Raw genomic sequence first — 18643 nt, 5'->3', positions numbered from 1 at the left:
CGCATCTGGGAATAACTCAGTGCTCACTGACTAGCTGGCACCACCTGCTCATATAACCCTTACCAATACTCTATCTCAGCCTGTGCTCATCGGATCTCCCTAATCACCTCCCCAGTAGGACCCTGTGCTCCTACTCCAACCCAAACTCTCTCCTGCAACTCTACTAATCTCTCCACTGCATCATCCCTCTCCCGCAACACTATAGTCATCTCTGACTCTCGTGCAAACAACTACACATCTCTAGCTACAACCTTCACATCCAGATCCTCCCCCTGTGTCTCGGCTACTATAAGTCGAGTCTGCAAATGTAATATCATATGGTCCCGAAGATCTCTAGTGGCTCCCTCCCCTGTATCCATAGGTGCCTCGCTTGTAGCTCCCTCTCCAGTGGCTCCCTCCCCTCTATCCATCGGTACCTCCATCTCCCCCATACCTCTGCCACCTAATCTAACTCCTTGCATCAAAGGTCCCTGTGATATTCGCAATGGCAAACCGCCTCTACTCCTCATCCTCCTCCTCCTCCATCCCCACCACCACCATCTCCATCACCACCATCCCCTCTCCCTCATCCACCTATTACTCCGTGACCTCCTCTCCTCCTCCGTCTCCGTCCCCTCTCCTCCTCAAAATCTAGAATCGGCTCTGTCAGATCTGATATCCGAGAAATCGGATGCGTCGCAATATACTGCGTATACTCCTCTGACACCCCAGCATCCACCATCCCCAGCCTCATATGTCATGGTCTCCTGTAGTGTGCGAAACTCTGTTAATGCCTAATCATATGATAATACTGGCCCCCATAAGTACCTCTTTTGGACCACCCTAGCATACTCTCCTAAACAACTAGGCAATCCTTGCCTCCGCCCAAATTGTCTCAATACCCAGCCCGAAAGTTATCTCTCCACATTATAGGTTGTCCTACCAATGAGGAATCGAGTCATAAAAACATATGGCAATGCTTTTGCATCATCCTCCCATTGCTCACACTCAAGGTACGGCCTCCAGATCACTGTATCCAAGTCATCCAGTGCCCGCCGCCACCACTTTAACTTCCCTAGGTGGGGCTGACTCATCATCCCTCCATACATGTATACATAGGGCCGATCCACTGCTCGGAATCTCAAACTGACTGGTCGGGTAACTGATAAATGCTCCCATACCCAAATATGCAGTAACATGATACCCACTCCAAAAGAGCCCCTCCCTTGGTATGCAACCTCATGAAGATCTCGATATAAGTGCGATAGCACGCACGGTCCCCACCCAAACTGGGTCCCATCTGTAATCATCTGCTCGATCACCTGCCCCCACCCAATGGCCAGTCCATGCGATCATCTATCCGGATGCAATAGTCCCCCATCAATACCTGATAGCACTGCTGGTAACAACTCATACAACGCGACTATGTCCTCCCAGGCTATTGATCCATCATCAATATAGACATCCTCCTCAAAAAATCTATGCACTGCTAGGGTCCCCCATGCTCGATCATAGTTCACCAGCTCTCCTTGGATGGGAATGTGCAGGATGCGCCATACATCCTCCAGTGTAACTGTCATCTCTCCCTATGCTAAGTGAAACTTACATGTCTCACTATGCCACCATTCTGCCAATGCTGTAACCAAACCATGATTCATCTGAATCACGAGCATATACATCACATCGTACAGGCCTATCGCAACAATGCAATCCACCTCGGCCTCTGTCAACCGATCGTGCAGCACCTGTGTGGCGGGATGCCTCTCGCACAATTGTAAGATGCGAAGATCCTCCTACACAAGTGCATCAACCATCATCATCAGTTGTTTTGTTTCAAACTTTCTTAAGTGTAAACCTAGACTATCAACAAATACTTTGATCAAGTATCTTCGGGTCTTAACAGGTAAGCAATCATGGCACACCTAGACTTCAACAGACATTTATCTTAAATGACCTAAGTCTCATCAGGGCTGCTATGGCTCAAAATAACTCTCACCTCATCTCTCCATCCATACATCATTGGCATCAGGAGATTTTTGTTTACGCAAATAGGGGCATCTATTTTTCTACACAAAAGCGCTAATACCCTAACAAAAGCGCTCAATAAACTATGCAAAAGCACTCAAACCACAAAAGCGTTACATTAGCTATGCAATAGTGCTACTTAACGACAATAGTGTTCAATCAACTGCTCAATAGCGCTAAACTACTAATAGCGCTCAAATGGCTAGGCAATAGCGCCAACCTTTGCAGAAGCACTAAAACGACTACACAATAGTGCCATAGTGGCACCATAGTGCTAATTAAGTTAACAATAGCGCCAAAACACAGTTTTAGCGCTATTGTGTCGACTCAACTTAGATTCAGCAAAAAACACATCAAAATGCATAAAATTCAAAATTTCAAATTCACATACCGCTGGTCCATAGTCGTCTGGCCGCTGGAATCGACAGACTCGCTCTAATCGGTGCTCTGCTATAGAAACCGGCATTCTGACTGCTCCTTGTTCTTCCAGAAAGTCACTATTAGAGCTAAAATTTCACTATGGTCGCGGATAGAAATGACCCTGTTTTCACCTCTTTCTCCCCATATAAACCCTTCATCGTACCCCTAATTTTCCCCTGCTCATCGTCATGGTCCCCGTGAAATTCCCAAGCCTCCCATTTCTCCATTTTATCTTTGATTTCTTCTATTTTTCACTAGCATTGCTAACTTCTTCTCTTCTATCACCCTGCTAATTTTTATTCTTTTTCGAGAGATTGCTTGATTTTTCAAAAAATTTCGGCCCATCTCTTGAGGGAGCATACCACCCATCAAATCAACATTTTATGGAGCATTTCTTCACACCTATTTTTCTTTCTTTGAAACAATGCGATAAACCACACTGTCTCAAAGAAAGGCAAATGTAGTCACATAAATATGTCCAGTTTAATTAAATGAATATTTGTTATTTATTTGATTAAAAACTCACTAGCCAACAGTTAATTAAATTAAAATTTAATTAATTCATCTTCAAAACATTCTCCTATTAATTAAATAAATTATTCAATTTATTTTAATTAATTCATTATACCAAATTCACAAATCAATTAAATGAATAAATCATATTTATTTCATTCAATCCTTTTTCCTCTTTTAAATAAATTAAATAAAATATTTATTTAAATCATTATTCCCCCCTCTTGTACAAATGCAAATTGCGACCATTTATTGAAATAAATGAATTTTATTTTAATTAAAATCCCATTTTCCCTCACCCACCAAATCCACTTGCACTCCTAAAACCCCTTCTAAATTCTTCTAAACCCTTCCTAATTAACCTAATCCATCCCCTAATTATTGTCACATTCCTAAGCAACTTGGAGGAAAATCATTTAATTCTTTGTGTTCAACAATCTAACCTCTAAAGTCTTCCAAACCACTAATGGCTCTTACATGACCATTAATGACTCTTACATAACCATTTATGGTTAATTCAACTTGCACTCATGTGTCTCCTCAAGCATTTATTGCTTTGACCATGGTTATCCCTTTTACTTGTGCACAAGAATTTATCCATTGGATAAAAGCTTTATTCTTTGAATAAATAATTTATTCATTCAACCTAACCTTGACCTTAACTCCCAAGTTAACCCTCAGGTCATGTCAAACATTTAATGCTTATTCCCTCTCCTTTCAACCCTTGACATGTTGACACTTGTCATCCTGAGATTGGGTTGAAAGCCCTCACATGGATTGAATATCATTCAATCTTGACCCTTGTTGAGATCACTCAATCTCAACCATCCATTGCTCCATTTTTTCTATAAATAGAGCCCATTTCCTCGTAATCCAGATCCTGAAAACTTGTATGCATTTAATCTATAGTGAATTTTAGAGAGCATTTAGCATAAATCACTAATATATTATTATTTTAGCCTAAAATAAATCATTTTAGCATCATATCATCTAATATTAGTTTTTATTGACATTTGCATAGCATTTTAGAGTAAACATTTCAATCCTGAACCTCCATAAGCATCCATGGTGCAAAAACTTGTTGAGAGCTACACTAATTTGGAACTTGGAGAGGAGAGGAACAAAGGAGAAGGAGCTAAGAGCATGTTAGAAAACATTTGGAGATGTCTTGTTATATTTACTTTCATAGTTAAATATTTCTTCATGTTTTTAGTGTCTCTTTTGATATGCTTGCTTAGATTAGTTTTTAGTTGATTAACACTAATGGTTTCTTGTGTTTTTGTGTGTTATACGACCACGGGTTTTAATCTAACCTTGTCTATTTTGCAAAGCATCATGGAGTATCCCCCTTCTTTTTAGCTGTAGATAGGGAATCACCGGGTGTGGGAGAGTCCCTCCTAGGGGGTTGACCTTGTCAATAAAGGGGGGGCTCTGAATCACAGGACCACTACCAACTAAATAAGCCACACCTAACTTCACAATATTTTGAGCCCAATTCTAGGTTTCATTGAATTTCTTGAACTTTTCCAAGATGATTTGTTGATCATTAAGCTTCACATTCTTGGAGGGTCCCATGTCACCAACAGGAGGAGTGGGGGGAGACAGAGTGTCTTTCTTGGAGCGATTAGCTCTTCTTATTTTATCACTTCAGGCATCAAGATTATCCATCAAGGAGGGGCCTTTATCAGAAACAGGAATGGTCTCGGGGGATAGCATACACACATCCGAAGCAGAAGTTGTCAAGGATTTGGATGTAGGTCCAGGGTGGGAATCGATCGGGAGGGATGGAGGGTTCATAGGAGGGAAGGACCATTCTTGTTACTTGTCGGGGGGGATTGGAGTCTAGCGGATTACTAGCAAGACTATCAATTTTAGCTTTCTTCTTCAGAAGGGGACAATTCCTCCTAAGGTGATCTTCTCTCCTACAAAGGAAACAGACATTAATGCCTCCAAGAAACTCAATAGCGCAAGAAATAGTTTCAGTAATTAATTCAACCTTGAGGTCTTTCGGGAGATTAAGCCCAGGTTTCATGGTCACCAACATCTGAGCGTTCATATGTGAAAGCAAGGAAGAAGTTTCATCAACCCTAATAACCATCCCAAGCGGTTCCATAGCTTTAGGAAAAATATTCCATAAGTAAAGGGGGACATCTTTGACTGTAATCCATCTAGGGCTCGACAGAGCCAAAATCTCGTCGGAATTAGCATCGGGATCCCAAGATAGGGCTCTAAAACAACTAGCCCCGATGTTCCAATATTGCCTTTTAATAACTTCAACCTGGCTACTAGGGCTATTGAAAAAATATAGAAAAAAGGACCCTTTGAATCATTCTACAGAAGGAAAAAGAAAGACCTAGTTTATTCACCCAAACATTGTGAAGCCAAGCATTTAGGTAATTCCTAGAGGGAATCTTAGTAATGTCCATAGCTGCCAAAAAACCGCAGATTTCCTAAGTATCTTTTTCAGAAGTATGACACTAGCCATTTGAGAATTAGGAAAGACAATCATAGAGTCGATAGAGAGTCCCTTACCTCTTCCTGCTCTGTCATCATTGTCGTTATCCTTCTGTCCTTCGCTACTGAGAAACTTTGCTCCTTTGGGAATAGAAGTCGCCCCCTCCACCGCCTGTTTGAAGGTTTTGGAAGCAGATTCGCTCGAGCCACCACCAAGAACAACGCCATTTTCTTTTACCGATGTGCCCATAAACCCTCCCACGACCTAGCATTCAATTCACGCGATCGGTCGACCTCGGGCCTGCGCAAGGCAAGCTCCCACGAGCAAACGACCTATTCGTACCTCCAGATGACCACAAGTTGCAAAGCGTTCTCTTTCGATCAGAAAAATAAAAGATCATTTTATTTTTTTTGTAAGTTTTGTTAAGTTTTATAATATGTTAAGTTACTTACTGTTTTTTTAAGTTACATTACTTACTTAAAATCACCTTAAATATGTTATAATGAGTTATTATATGTTAAATATAATATGTTTTTTATTTCAAAAGTAGTGAGAACGAGGGCACTAACCCTTAACATATAATGTTGTGGTTCCATTAAAATTTAATATGTTTTTTTATTATAAAGCAGCCAAACCAGGCGCTGACCCAAAGGAAACAGAAAAAGGCACTACCACACACACTACCAAAAAAAATTAATATGTTAAATACATTATTTACTTCTTCTTTTTTTTAAGTTACATTATTTATTTAAATATGTTAAATATAAGTTATTTTATTTACTTAAACTTAAATATAAAGAAAGAAGTTATGACAAATTGAGGGTTGTCAATGGTATTTGTTTTAAGTTCTAGTTTACATTTCGATGGGTATAGAACTGTAGCGCAAACATTGTACGAGTCGTATTAGTATTGATTTCAGGTGTGAATTGAAATAATTAATATTAGAGAAGTTGTCATGACGTTATTTAAGAATGGATTTATCGTCTTTAAGAAATTTATAATGTTATGAATAAAACATCATTTCTTCTTGATTTGGAAATTCTGTCATGGAGGTTTTTAATTTCATTTAAGCGTTAGTTAATCTTAATTACCAACATATCCTAAACTTGTTTAGTGATTAATTTACTTGTTAGGTGGCATATTTAATAGGGCAACATATGCAGCGCAGAAATCGGGAGTGCACGTGCGAGTACGTAAAGTGTTTTAATGGTGGTCGTGGACTGCGAAAAAAGCATTCTCTTTCCACTCACAAAGTTAGTTATATATTCTTTTAGTCAATTGAAACTTAAATGATAAAATTAAAGCATGGATAAAGTAAAATTTGTATGAAATTGCAAAATACTATGTATGTAAGAACCACCCTTTAATCTTTCAATATGTCTAGATAATAATTTTTATTAGGAGCTCATTCATTTCAATTTATCCATGATAAAAACTTAGTTAATTTAAGTACATTTAAAATTGATCACAATATAAAATAATAATTGTTAATTTTAAAGAGTAATTTTTTTTAATATAACAAATAATTTTAATTTATTATTTATTTAGAAAACTAGTTAAATTTAAATCCAACACTTTTATTTATTGATTTATTCACTCAATCTATCATTACACTTCTAAAATAAAAAGAAAAACAAACAAACAATAACAAAAATAAGAAAAAAAACTTATTAAATATGATAAATATTTTTTTTCATAATTAATGCTATCATAATACACAAGTAAACATTTTTTTTTTACAGATTTTTTTAATTATTAAACACATTAAAAATCTTAATAAATATTTTAAAATAATTTATACAATATTGATCTTTTCAAAAATAAAAACAAATTAAAAATAATAATTTATTAATTAAAAGATCATTTTTATTGTGTATTATAATTTATTAACTATCATTTGAATGTAATGATTTCATATTGTTGGAGACAAGTGGCAAGGGTTCTATTTTATTTGGAGTAATAAAATAACACCTCCACAAAAACTAAAATATGACATATTTCATGCATTTACCCATCATTTGTATGTCAAATTGTTTCAAAATTGAATTTTTGCTTACAGATATTTTGATTACTTTAAATAAAATCGAATCATTATCACTTGTCTTTAAATATATGAAACAGCTACATCTTTAATGATATAAAGAATGCAGCGTTATTCAGTTTCATGTCTTTCTTGACAATTAATAAACATGCAAAACAATTATGTGATATCTCTAGACATATATTTTTTAAGAATATAAATATATTAATAATAATCTCTGGTAATCAACAACAAAAAAAAATTCTGTTGCTATTCAAAGCTCCCGCTTCAAAGAACGGCACTGCTTTGCCCGACTGGACTAGCCTTCACCCCTTGTGCAACTGGTCTGCCATCACCTGTCATTCCAATTCTCACTCTATCCGTGCCATCTCTATAAGTGTTAATCTTGTGTCTTTTTCTTGCTTACATCGCCATCACCTGTCATTCCAATTCTCACTCTGTCCGTGCCATCAATTCTCACTCGGTCAACACCCAAATCTGCGTATACTGTGGCTGAACGACAAAAAATTACAAGGAACCATTCCACCGACTCTCTCAGCTTGCCATCATGTGTACGAACCTCGGGATGGTGGGGGGCCAGTGCTACAGATCATTACACAAAGACAGCCTGAAAAGAACAGGCACCATTCATTTCTATTCTACGGCCACAAAATGATCAGTTCAGTGCATTTCTCTTTCCCATCACATAGGGGAAAGGACCCAGTAGTTGAGCATGTTCCAATTGTTGTGAGGGTTGTTGATACCTTTTGTTCCAAAAATTGAACAAATAAAACCTATTGTTTGAAACAAAAAATATTAATTTTTGTTAGGAAATGTACCAACAGTTGTTAGGAAATGTACCAATAGTTGTTAAGAAATGTACTAATATTGTAAAAAGTAATCAATCAGGTGATGCCACATCGGCTGCACAACTATTGGGGTCTCTTTTGCACGCCTATTGGTCTCACTTTTTTTTGGGGCTGTTTTGGACACCTTGACAAAAAGCATGCTGATGTGGCATCATATTTGATGATGTGGCCCTGAAACCTTAGTTATAAGCAGGGGACTTGCCAAGTAAGCTGCTGTAAAAAAATCGGAGTGATTCGAAATTTCCAAGTAGGATTTTGAGAAGCCTGAAGTTAGGGTGCACGACTACTGGATCCTTTCCCCTATATTTTAATTGTTTATGTTTATTTCACGCACTAAATTACAGGAAAAATATTGGCTTTGAAGTGTTTTGAACCTCAAACTTTGTTACTGAAAAGTGTGGAGAGACCATTCTAGTGAAGAATGCCTCTGATTTTATTTTGTCTGTGAGTTTACTTTTATATGTTTGGTATGTATTTTTTTCTTTGTATCTTTATGGGTAGATTAATGTTTTTAAAAATGTTTTATTGTTATTTTATTTTCAAGCAGTAACATGTAGTTGCCCAGTGAATAGTTCCATCATAATGCTCAGTGGATACGCACTCCAAATTTGAAACATTCCATCTATGATTAGCCTTAAAAATTGATTTGACAATGCAAACTGCAACAACATTCTATCCATAAGGAATACAAATGAAAGAAATGGAATCAAAATTTCATGTAAAACATTTCTTTATATGAAAAAGTTTGTCAATTGTCAAAAAGATTCCTCAAAATTCTGAAAAAACTAAAAATCATGAAATCCATCTCACAAATAATCATCTCCAAAATTAAAAAGATAGTTCAAACCTCCATATAATTTATTGCTACTAAAACTTACAAAGAAATGAACCAAAGATTATCATCACCCAATGACATTTATCAACCTTATATTAATTTTCATACTTGAAAACTGGAAGGAACCAATCCAACCAGATGATCCAAATCAAACTTCTTGATTGAAAAAACATGAAGTAGCCAAATTGTATTCTAATGATATTAAAATATTTTGAAGTTCAATTTTAAAACTCATAAAGCAGCTTGCCGAATTTCACCATATGATTCTTCAGTAAGGACAGGTCAATGGAAACACTCCCATCTGTTGTTTGGATGGGCAAAATGCGGCAGAGTCCATCTGGAGGATTTCCTGCCGGTCCCACTACAGTTGGCCTTCCCCAGCCGAAATCTGCTTCATAAAAGGGCAAGCGAGTCCAACTAATGATAGACATATTAGGACACTTAAACATATCGTTCGTTCTGATTACAGCATTTAAATCGGGTTGCAACTCCAGGAAGTCCAGCTCAGACCGTAGATATGCATCATCCATCTTGGCTATCGACTCATGAATTTTTTCAGCAGTGTACCACAAAGGATTGGAGACAATTTCTCCTGCGATGTCGATTGGGGTGGCCATAAAAATGGCATTGCCAAAATACCCACGAGGCAATAGTGGTCTACACAGACGGTCTCTTCCGTCTACAGGAATGTAGAGTTTGCATCTCTGCTTTTCTTGTAAACCTCGAGCTATGGTACAACATTTCCAAATATGGGCTGCCAGGACTATGTACATGGAGTAAGTCTTGTTAACAGGGTTCTCGCTTGCCTCATCTCTTAGGGCATTAAGTTGCTCTTTACTGAGATTAAACCTTCCAAATGAGACCTTGTTTGCCTCTTCATGTAGAATAAGATTATCACTATCTTTTTCTTGGTGGAGAAGGGTTGGAGGTGGTGCAAATTCTTGGTGAGAAACACTCACACTAGGAGGAATTCGAGCTCGAAGTGGGCTGCGATCTAATTGAGGAAGTAAATGTATCTGCAATCCCCGAGCTACATCACACCAGCTGTTCACAAAATGTAGAGAAGATGCACCATCTGATAAGATATGCTGTATCGCCGTTCCTAAAGCCACCCCTCCACATTTGAACTTGGTTACCTGTAATTCCTTTACTATTTTAGAAAGATTGGAATCAAAACCTTTTTCAGATCATTTTACTTAAATAACAGAAAATATATAAGAATATTATTTAAAAGAATGCTTTGACAAAGATTAATCTGCATATATAGTCTTAAAAATCACAATAAACTTCAAAAAAATCTGAATCTAAAATCACAAAAAAATGATTTGTTTATTGACATCTAACTATTGAAAATGGACAAACTTTAGATTCCTACCCTAACAGATTTGATAACTAATGCTAAACTACCAGGCTCCAAACCCATATCCATGACGGTAACAGAAATCAGAAAAACAATTAAAATATTATATTTATTATATTTCCACAAAAGATTTCTGAATTAAACTGTTTAAAAACTTTTGATGCAAAAGTTCTTTCATAATAACTAAAATATTCATCCTCCACACATCTTTTCCATATTCAGAGTTAAAAGGAATGAATGCTTCATAATATTTCTTTATATAGAAAAAATCTAAATGATGTAATAGAAACAGGAAAAGCAAGATCTCTAATAACTTACAGATCTATTGTCATATTCTCCTAAGAAAAGGTTCTTCAATAGATCTTTTGAAGTACAGTCTATGAATAGAATCATTCAATGTAACAGATCCTTCAAATTAACCTTGATAATTAGATTTACCTGAACCATAAGCAGAGGAGATTTAGTGAAGCCATTCTCGTAACTAGCAGAGGGAACCAACGTCGTGACTTGTGAAGGGGAGGTGAAATCCCCAAAATCATCGATTGTTGACTCGGTGACGGCCTCCACAAACAGAGCGCCCTCGCCATTACAGTCAACAGCAATTCTACCAGAGGCGTCCACAATCAATCTTCCCGCCAGTGGATAAAAATGCACCAACACCTTAGAAAGCGCATCTCTCAGTATTTGAGCCACATGATCGGAATCTCCATTGGGAGGCCTTCTGTAAATATAAGCTACTGCAGAATGGAATCTAACCATAACTAAATCTATATTGGAGACCCACAGTTGGTAATGTGGAGTGGATTTTACAGTCTTAACAAGTACTGAATCTGTGACTGTTACATCCATTTTTCCTTATATTTTTTGCCCTCTCTAACACTTCCAGGTGAGAAAGTAGAAGGCACTAGGTATGCCCTCTCTATCACAGCCTATATTTGCCCTCTCTAAAACTTCCAGGTGAGAAAGTTTGTACGTGACTACAGCCTTTATTTCCATCCACATCAACCAGTCCGTAGCTGCATTCGTAATCGAATAGGTTGAAAATAATTTATTTGCATCCACATCAACCAGTCGTAGCTGCATTGGTAATCGAATAGGTTGAAAATAATAATAAGAATTTTTAATAAATATAGTTAGTTTTGAATTTATATCAGTTCTAAGAGATTTCTACAATCCATCATATAATTAAGAGAGTATTTTTGGATTCGATTGTGTGAAAGATTTTTGCATCCAGAAATATTCTTTTAATTATTTGAATTTATATATTTATTTTGTTTATTTTTATTTTAATCATAATTTCATTACGTGGAAGGCGTCTCCTATTTGAAGTGGATAGCCTCAAATTTCCCATCCACGGCTGATATCATTCGGTAGACAATGCAAGACGATTGACAATGCAAGACGATTGCAGTCATCGTAGCCCTCCATTGTCATTGCACTACAGAATAATGAATTTCCGTGGGATACACTTTATTCCTTGGGCTGTTGTCTTTTCACATTTATAAGTGATTTGACATGCTCCAGTACTGAGGAAGCATGTCAAATCACCCCTACACCGATGAGACTGGGAGACTATGTAAACGCTTAACAGACCAACGGGCATGCTCCTCCACAAGCCTCTGTTCGGATTATAATCTGGCCTCCCAATTGCCTTTGACTGTGGAAGGGCCGGTACTCTTCAGTAGTCTTCCTGTATAATTTAATGCTGCCAATATTAATTTATTTTTTCTAAATCTTGTCATTGCAACATGATATTTGTATCTATTTGATGAATATATATCAATTATGTTATCTTGCAGGAACCCTACCAAAACCATGGAAATGACTTACCTATTGTGTTCTGTTGTAAGCATACCGACAAGAAAAATTGGGCAGAGTTTGCAGGAAAATAAATACGAAATCGAAGCATGGTATGACTCAGTATGATAAATTTGTTGTAGAAGCTATTCTGCTAACATTGTCTGCATCTCTAGATAGGTTGTTGATGGCTTTGTAGATCTGCAGTAAGCACATTCTCTGCCATAGAACTAAGTTAATAAGAAATGTAATTGAAATGGCGAGAAGGTTTGAGTTAGCATATTTAATCCAACCTGTTGAAACTTGTACTGTGCTGCTCCCTATTACGTATATTCGAGCACATCGTACAGGCCTCCTTATCCGTTATATGTTTGTTGTAGGAATACCCAGTCAACAGATTTAACCTTCCATCTCACAAATTGTTTGTCTGATTTGTGCTCTTTCTTTTGCATGCTCCCACAAGACCAAATTTCTTTGAGGAATTTTATCAAACAGTTTGCGGTCCTTGTCTTCCGAGCATTTGATGAAAGCAGATTTCTTTGAGGCGATATGTGAAATAGATCAGGCATTCTATAGATTTCTTTGACATTTTGCTAATTGTGAGTCACCTACACTCTGAGTATCTGCCTAGTAATCGTGCCTTCATTTAACAAATAACAATATAATTACTTTAAGATCAAATAAAACATTATAGAAAATGAAAAAAAAATTGATTAAAATAAATAGACTCTTTAATGCATTTAATATTTTTTTTATGTATTATTTGTCTTAGATTAATTAGGATTAAGATATATGATCTCTTAAATGTATATTTGGATGTCATTTTTGTAATCTTAATGATTAAAATTTTGGGTGGACTCTTTTTAACAATTTGAGTGTAGTTCATTTTTTCATCTGTCTATTGAATCTATTTAGTCAATCTTTCTCTAATCTTACTCTAATACTACAATGCTTAGTTTGAACTTCTCAATTTGTATGAATATTGATATAAAACTACATGAAGCTAACTGAAATTATCATGTAAAAAATTCCTTTATTAATATTGTTAGTGTAGGATTCCCAAATGACCTCACTAGATTATATTTATCTTCATTTTTTCTCACATTATAATGCCAAAGTTTTAGAAGTTCAAGTGAGTAGCAAATGACGTTGGCACAATTTTTGTTATCAGAGTAATTTTTTAACAAAAAAAAAAAAGACTTTGTGCATGTTATTGGAAGACATGATGTGTACGCTATTATTCAATTGTGCATGTACTAGTTCCTATATAAAGTTCATTTTTATCTCCTTTTGGTTGTGGTTCCATTAGTGGTTCATATGATTTTGTAGGTCTCAAGCTCTCTTATGTTAATCATTTAGTGTTACATAAAATACTTTTCTTTACAAAAATAAAAAAGATAACATTTTAAAAAATCAATGGATGCTACAAGATTAGATATATAATTTACATAGATCTTGTTTAAATTTTTTTAGTTTCGTATTTTACTCATTTAATTATTTCAATAGAATTTATATTTATATTGAAGCTATAATCTTCCAAACATTTTATTTCATCTCTTTCAAGAAAATTAAAGAGTTATATTTAGATCACAACTTAAGTATGTTTAAGTCATTTAATAATACTTATATAAATTCACTAAAAGAATAATTTTTAATTTTTTTAAATTAAGAATGTTCTTAGAACCATAATTCAAATATATTTAAGTTCAATGAAGTTTTTTTTATTTAAAAATTTTATATTGTGAAAAAAATTGGTAAGATTTTCAATTTGTGAAAGGAAGAGATTTTCAAATTTCAATTTTTTTAGAAAATTTAGTACTATAGAATTTTAATATAAGGAAGACAATTTGGAGGATTAGTTGGATGTGCTGTATTTCATAAGTATATAAAAGATATAATATGTTCTATATGTTGTACTTTTGTTAAATTTTTTAAATTTATGATTATGAAAAAAAATTGAAAGCTTAACTATACCTATATTTATTACAATCATTATGCTATTATATATTCTGATATATAATGAAACAAGCTTAGATACTTCTTCATAAATTAAATACTTATGTTCAATATGCATTTACTTGATAGCTTAATTTTTATTTAATTTAATTTATTTCTATTTATTTTTTATGTTTTTTTTTATAGATAATGGACAGTAATCGTATAATATATTTTATTAATTTAATAAAAAGTTTACATTTTACATGTTTGGTTAAGTGTGGGCATGAGAACCGAACTAAGAAAACCTCCAATCTTGCCCAAAGATACTATACTGGAAAATACAGCCAATGGTTCTGATTATATAAGAAAATTACATCTAAATATTACAAGCGATCCACCCTTATTATGGATAAACCATGTGATAAACACAATAACAATATAGTTCTGAAGTATGCTTGCAATCTCCTGCCTTGATGTGAGAGGAAGTTTGCATAAGTAACAAGTGAAAGAGCTCTGAGTAAATCGAGATTATATTTCATCCATAGTGAATTTAATAACCCTGCAAAACCACAATAACAAAATCTTTCTCCTGCAAACTGTTAATCTTGCATCAATAGCGAATATACGAAATTCGTTACCAAAAATATTCATCTCCGCAGAAATAACATTTCAAGACAATTTCTATGCAAATTTAACACTATCCATGACCATTTAGGTTAATAGAAAAAGCGATGATGAATGACAAATTTGCCAATAGTAATTCCTAAAATTTACTGAAAAAAACACAATAAATTTACAGCCATATACAGACCAATCCTAACAGTCCCTAAGCAATAGAGAAATAGAGTAGAATGGACACAGTGTGAAGAGGAAATCTAATTTAATCTCAAAATTTGACTTACAACTATGCATAGATTATCGAATAAACTACCATAAAATTAATTAAATAATGCCAATTCCGATCTAGGGCCACGACATCCGTAGATCAAGGAAAATAATTCATAGGGACGGGACAAAGCACACCTCAGAGAAAGACCATCACATAGAATGAAAATGAATATATATGAAAACCTAAATCTTTATATATTTGTATATGAAAGTATATGAAATATAAGATTCCTCAAAAGATATATGAATGAATATACCTAAACATACATACACACGATAAGGCCTGATAAGAAGAACCAGACAGATTATATATATATATATATATATATATATATATATATATATATATATATGCAAATACATATATATATATATATATATGTAAATAAAAATCTAGGAGTGCAAGCTGAAAAGAAACAGGACAAATGCAAGGAGCTGGGAAATAAATTACTTCGATAAAGAAACATAAAGTAACTAGGGTTTCAGACCTAAGAATGCTCACAACTGTTTTGTGAGTGGAGGAGCATAGGTGGGTAGCAAGCTGTCACAAAAAGAAGACTAAATCAAGAGGATAGAGCAGATATGCTAAGAGAGATTCTACCAAAACTTTGCTTTCCATTTTCTGATAAGTTTGCAGTACCAGGACAACTTAGTTTAAAATAGATATATGCATCCAACCAAAATAGGAACATCATGTTTAACTATGTGAAAATAAGCCATATGTCGAATTTTGTCTATAAAATTCCGTTAGTAACAAGATTATCCTAACTAAGCCAAAAGGAAAGGATTGAGTCTAATGATTACAAAATTAACATAGTAGATGCAACAACCTATTGATTCAAGCCAATTGGGACTACATTCAAGCCCTAGGAGTCAGAGGAAACAAACTTCCCCTTCTTCTGAGACTTGAGACTTGCCTTCCTCAGGTCCGGACTTAACAGAGGACTCTCCCAGGCTAAGCGCGATGACGTTAGGTATCTCCTCATCATTTGTCACTGCTTCAATACCTTCCTCCTTCAAGTAGTTAGCAAACCATCTCTTACATGTCTATTTTTATGTTTGTTTTTTCTCATTGTTATTTTTTTCTTTGAAATTGATATAATTCAATTTTGTGGTATGCGAAAATTATAATTTTCTTAAAATCTAAATTTTAATTTTTTAATTGATTATTATGATCTAATTAATTATACATTTTGTATAACACATTGTTAACACATAAAGATGCCTCCAAACTCTTTTAAGTAATATGGTACAATATTACATTGTTCATATTAGCATTAAAAACTACCTTAATTTAAGATATCTTGTAGTTCCCATTGAACTTAGAGTTGAAGTGTACATTCCTTATTACCTCCATTCTAATGATGAGGCCAAAAGGGTGGTCATTACTTATATTTCAACAAAGGAGATCAAATATGGTTCTAAATTCATCATTTTCTTCTCTTTCAAAGAAATTCCACCTTAACCTTTGCTTTTAAACCTACATCCATCTAGCATGCAAATATAGTTGAAGAATAAGAGAATATTATTTAAACATCCACAATTGTCGCCAATGGAATTGTTGACTTTTTTGCGGGTTTGATGATTCCACCTAACATAGTCATAGTGGCATCTAGCTCATTGTTGTGAAGGAAGGTATTTACATAGGTATTATATTTTCGCACCCACGCCCTTCTCATCTGCGATTCCACTTTCTTCTCTATATCACACTTGTCTATTGGTTTCCATCGTTTCATTTTTCTTACATTTCAATCTTCCTACCCTTCATTATAATCACCTTCTTTTGCTGAAAAAATAGATTATCTCTATATGAAAAATTACTACACTTGTTTAATTTCTTTAAAAAATGAAGTATAATATGTCACTTTATCAAATTGACTTTTCTACTATTCTTCTATTTCCCCTCTTTATTGTTTTGTGCTTTGTCCAATGCTATTATTTTATGCGTACCCATTGCACACCAAGGTGCAATTGCTAGTTATTATTATTATTACGTCGAAGGCGTCTCCTATCTGAGATTGGACGACCTGAAATATAAAATCAATGGTGTGCATTTATCTAAAGGCATGCAAGACGATTGGAACGTATGCAGCCATTGATCGATTTTTGTACCTTTTCCTCACGATTCCTTCTTTGCATAGCGTGTATGATTTCTCTTTGTACTCATATGAAATCGATGTGAAGATTTTATTAAGCAGAGAACACAGAGCACGCTTTTCCTACCCACTTTATACAGATATCCTGGTACGTGCCAACACTTAGATTTAAGTGCTCCTTAATTTAAAAATATTTTATCTTCCCACTTGCTGTATGTGGTACGTCAACACCTTTACCTCGTGAAAATCACCCAATTGCATTTTTTCCACACCCCAAACCAATATTCAACTCCCAAAAAAATTGAAAAAATAAAGATCGATCTGACATCACATCCACCATTAAAGCACAAGATGAGCATTGTAAACTTTTTATACTCATGACATGGCCACTCCCACTGACTTCAGTTATATTAATTATGATTTCTTGGAAGGAAATATTTAAATACGATTCATAGATTCTTAAATGTCTAACCATTATATATACTACTTGCACCATGTTTTGATAGGAATGACTCAAATCCATGTTATCATTGTAGATGTTATTTTATTTTGATTTGATACATGGCCAAAATAAATAAAATACATCTAATTTTAAAAAATATATATTATTTATAAATTATAAACAAGTGTCATTCGTGATTTGCTCACCATTATTTACTACTATTAAGTTACATTTTTACTTTAAAATATATGTATAAAAATTAATTATATGAGATTTATTTTATAAAAAATTATAATGTGGTTAAATCATTTTTATATATATTTTTAAAAATATTATAGTTAATAATTAATTACAAATTAAATAATATTGATATAATTATATTTGTTATTTCATATAATATTTTATTGAATATAAATTATATATTTTATATACATTGTATTATAATTATTTCTTGCTATTTACATATCTAATAATATAAATATTTTATAAAAACACATTTTTAAAAATAGAAATATATTATCCTTTCTTATAATACATTATATACAACAAATGATATATCATAAAATATAATTTTATATTATATAATATAATTTTATATTATATAATATAATTATATATTATATTAATATTTATATAATAATTATATATGATGGATAATAATTGATTCTCACTATCTATTTTGTATATCTCCGTACTCAATCAACACGTCTAAAATTAATTAACTATTCATCATCAAAAGGAATATGATATAGTTTTATCACATCTATATTCTAGTACTTTACAATGATATTGAAGATAAATGATTCATCTCTATACAGTAAATAATTTTGTTTGTGAAACTTATTAACACTTATGATTTATTTTTCCCAATATTTTTGTCATTTGTCTCTCCAATTTACATGTTTTAGTGTTCTGCATTTTATTTATTTGTAAATTTTTCCCTCTAGTTAAGGGTTTCTATTTTGTTTCTTAAAATAAAAAATGTAAACCTATTTTGAGCTCATTT

The 18643-nt window shown here is 33.9% G+C and overlaps 1 protein-coding gene across 2 annotated transcripts; it reads right to left on the bottom strand.

The window, feature by feature from the left end:
- Positions 1-9128: 9128 nt before the first annotated feature.
- On the bottom strand, positions 9129-11416 carry LOC131037691 (shikimate O-hydroxycinnamoyltransferase). Of its 2 annotated transcripts, none has more exons than XM_057969876.2 (2): positions 10915-11416; positions 9129-10252 (listed from the first exon to the last, which is right to left on the bottom strand). In XM_057969876.2, the coding sequence occupies exons 1-2, from the start codon at positions 11323-11325 to the stop codon at positions 9341-9343; spliced, it is 1323 nt and encodes a 440-aa protein (XP_057825859.1). In that variant the 5' UTR covers positions 11326-11416; the 3' UTR covers positions 9129-9340. The 2 variants fall into 2 exon arrangements, with proteins under 2 accessions (XP_057825859.1, XP_057825858.1); XM_057969875.2 differs by having other exon boundaries at positions 9129-10261; positions 10915-11410.
- Positions 11417-18643: the final 7227 nt, after the last annotated feature.

The sequence above is a fragment of the Cryptomeria japonica genome, chromosome 4 (genome assembly GCF_030272615.1).
Source record: "Cryptomeria japonica chromosome 4, Sugi_1.0, whole genome shotgun sequence".
Lineage (NCBI taxonomy): Eukaryota > Viridiplantae > Streptophyta > Pinopsida > Cupressales > Cupressaceae > Cryptomeria > Cryptomeria japonica.
Note: the sequence above shows the minus strand (reverse complement) of the source record. Positions and strands in the feature narration are given on the sequence as shown.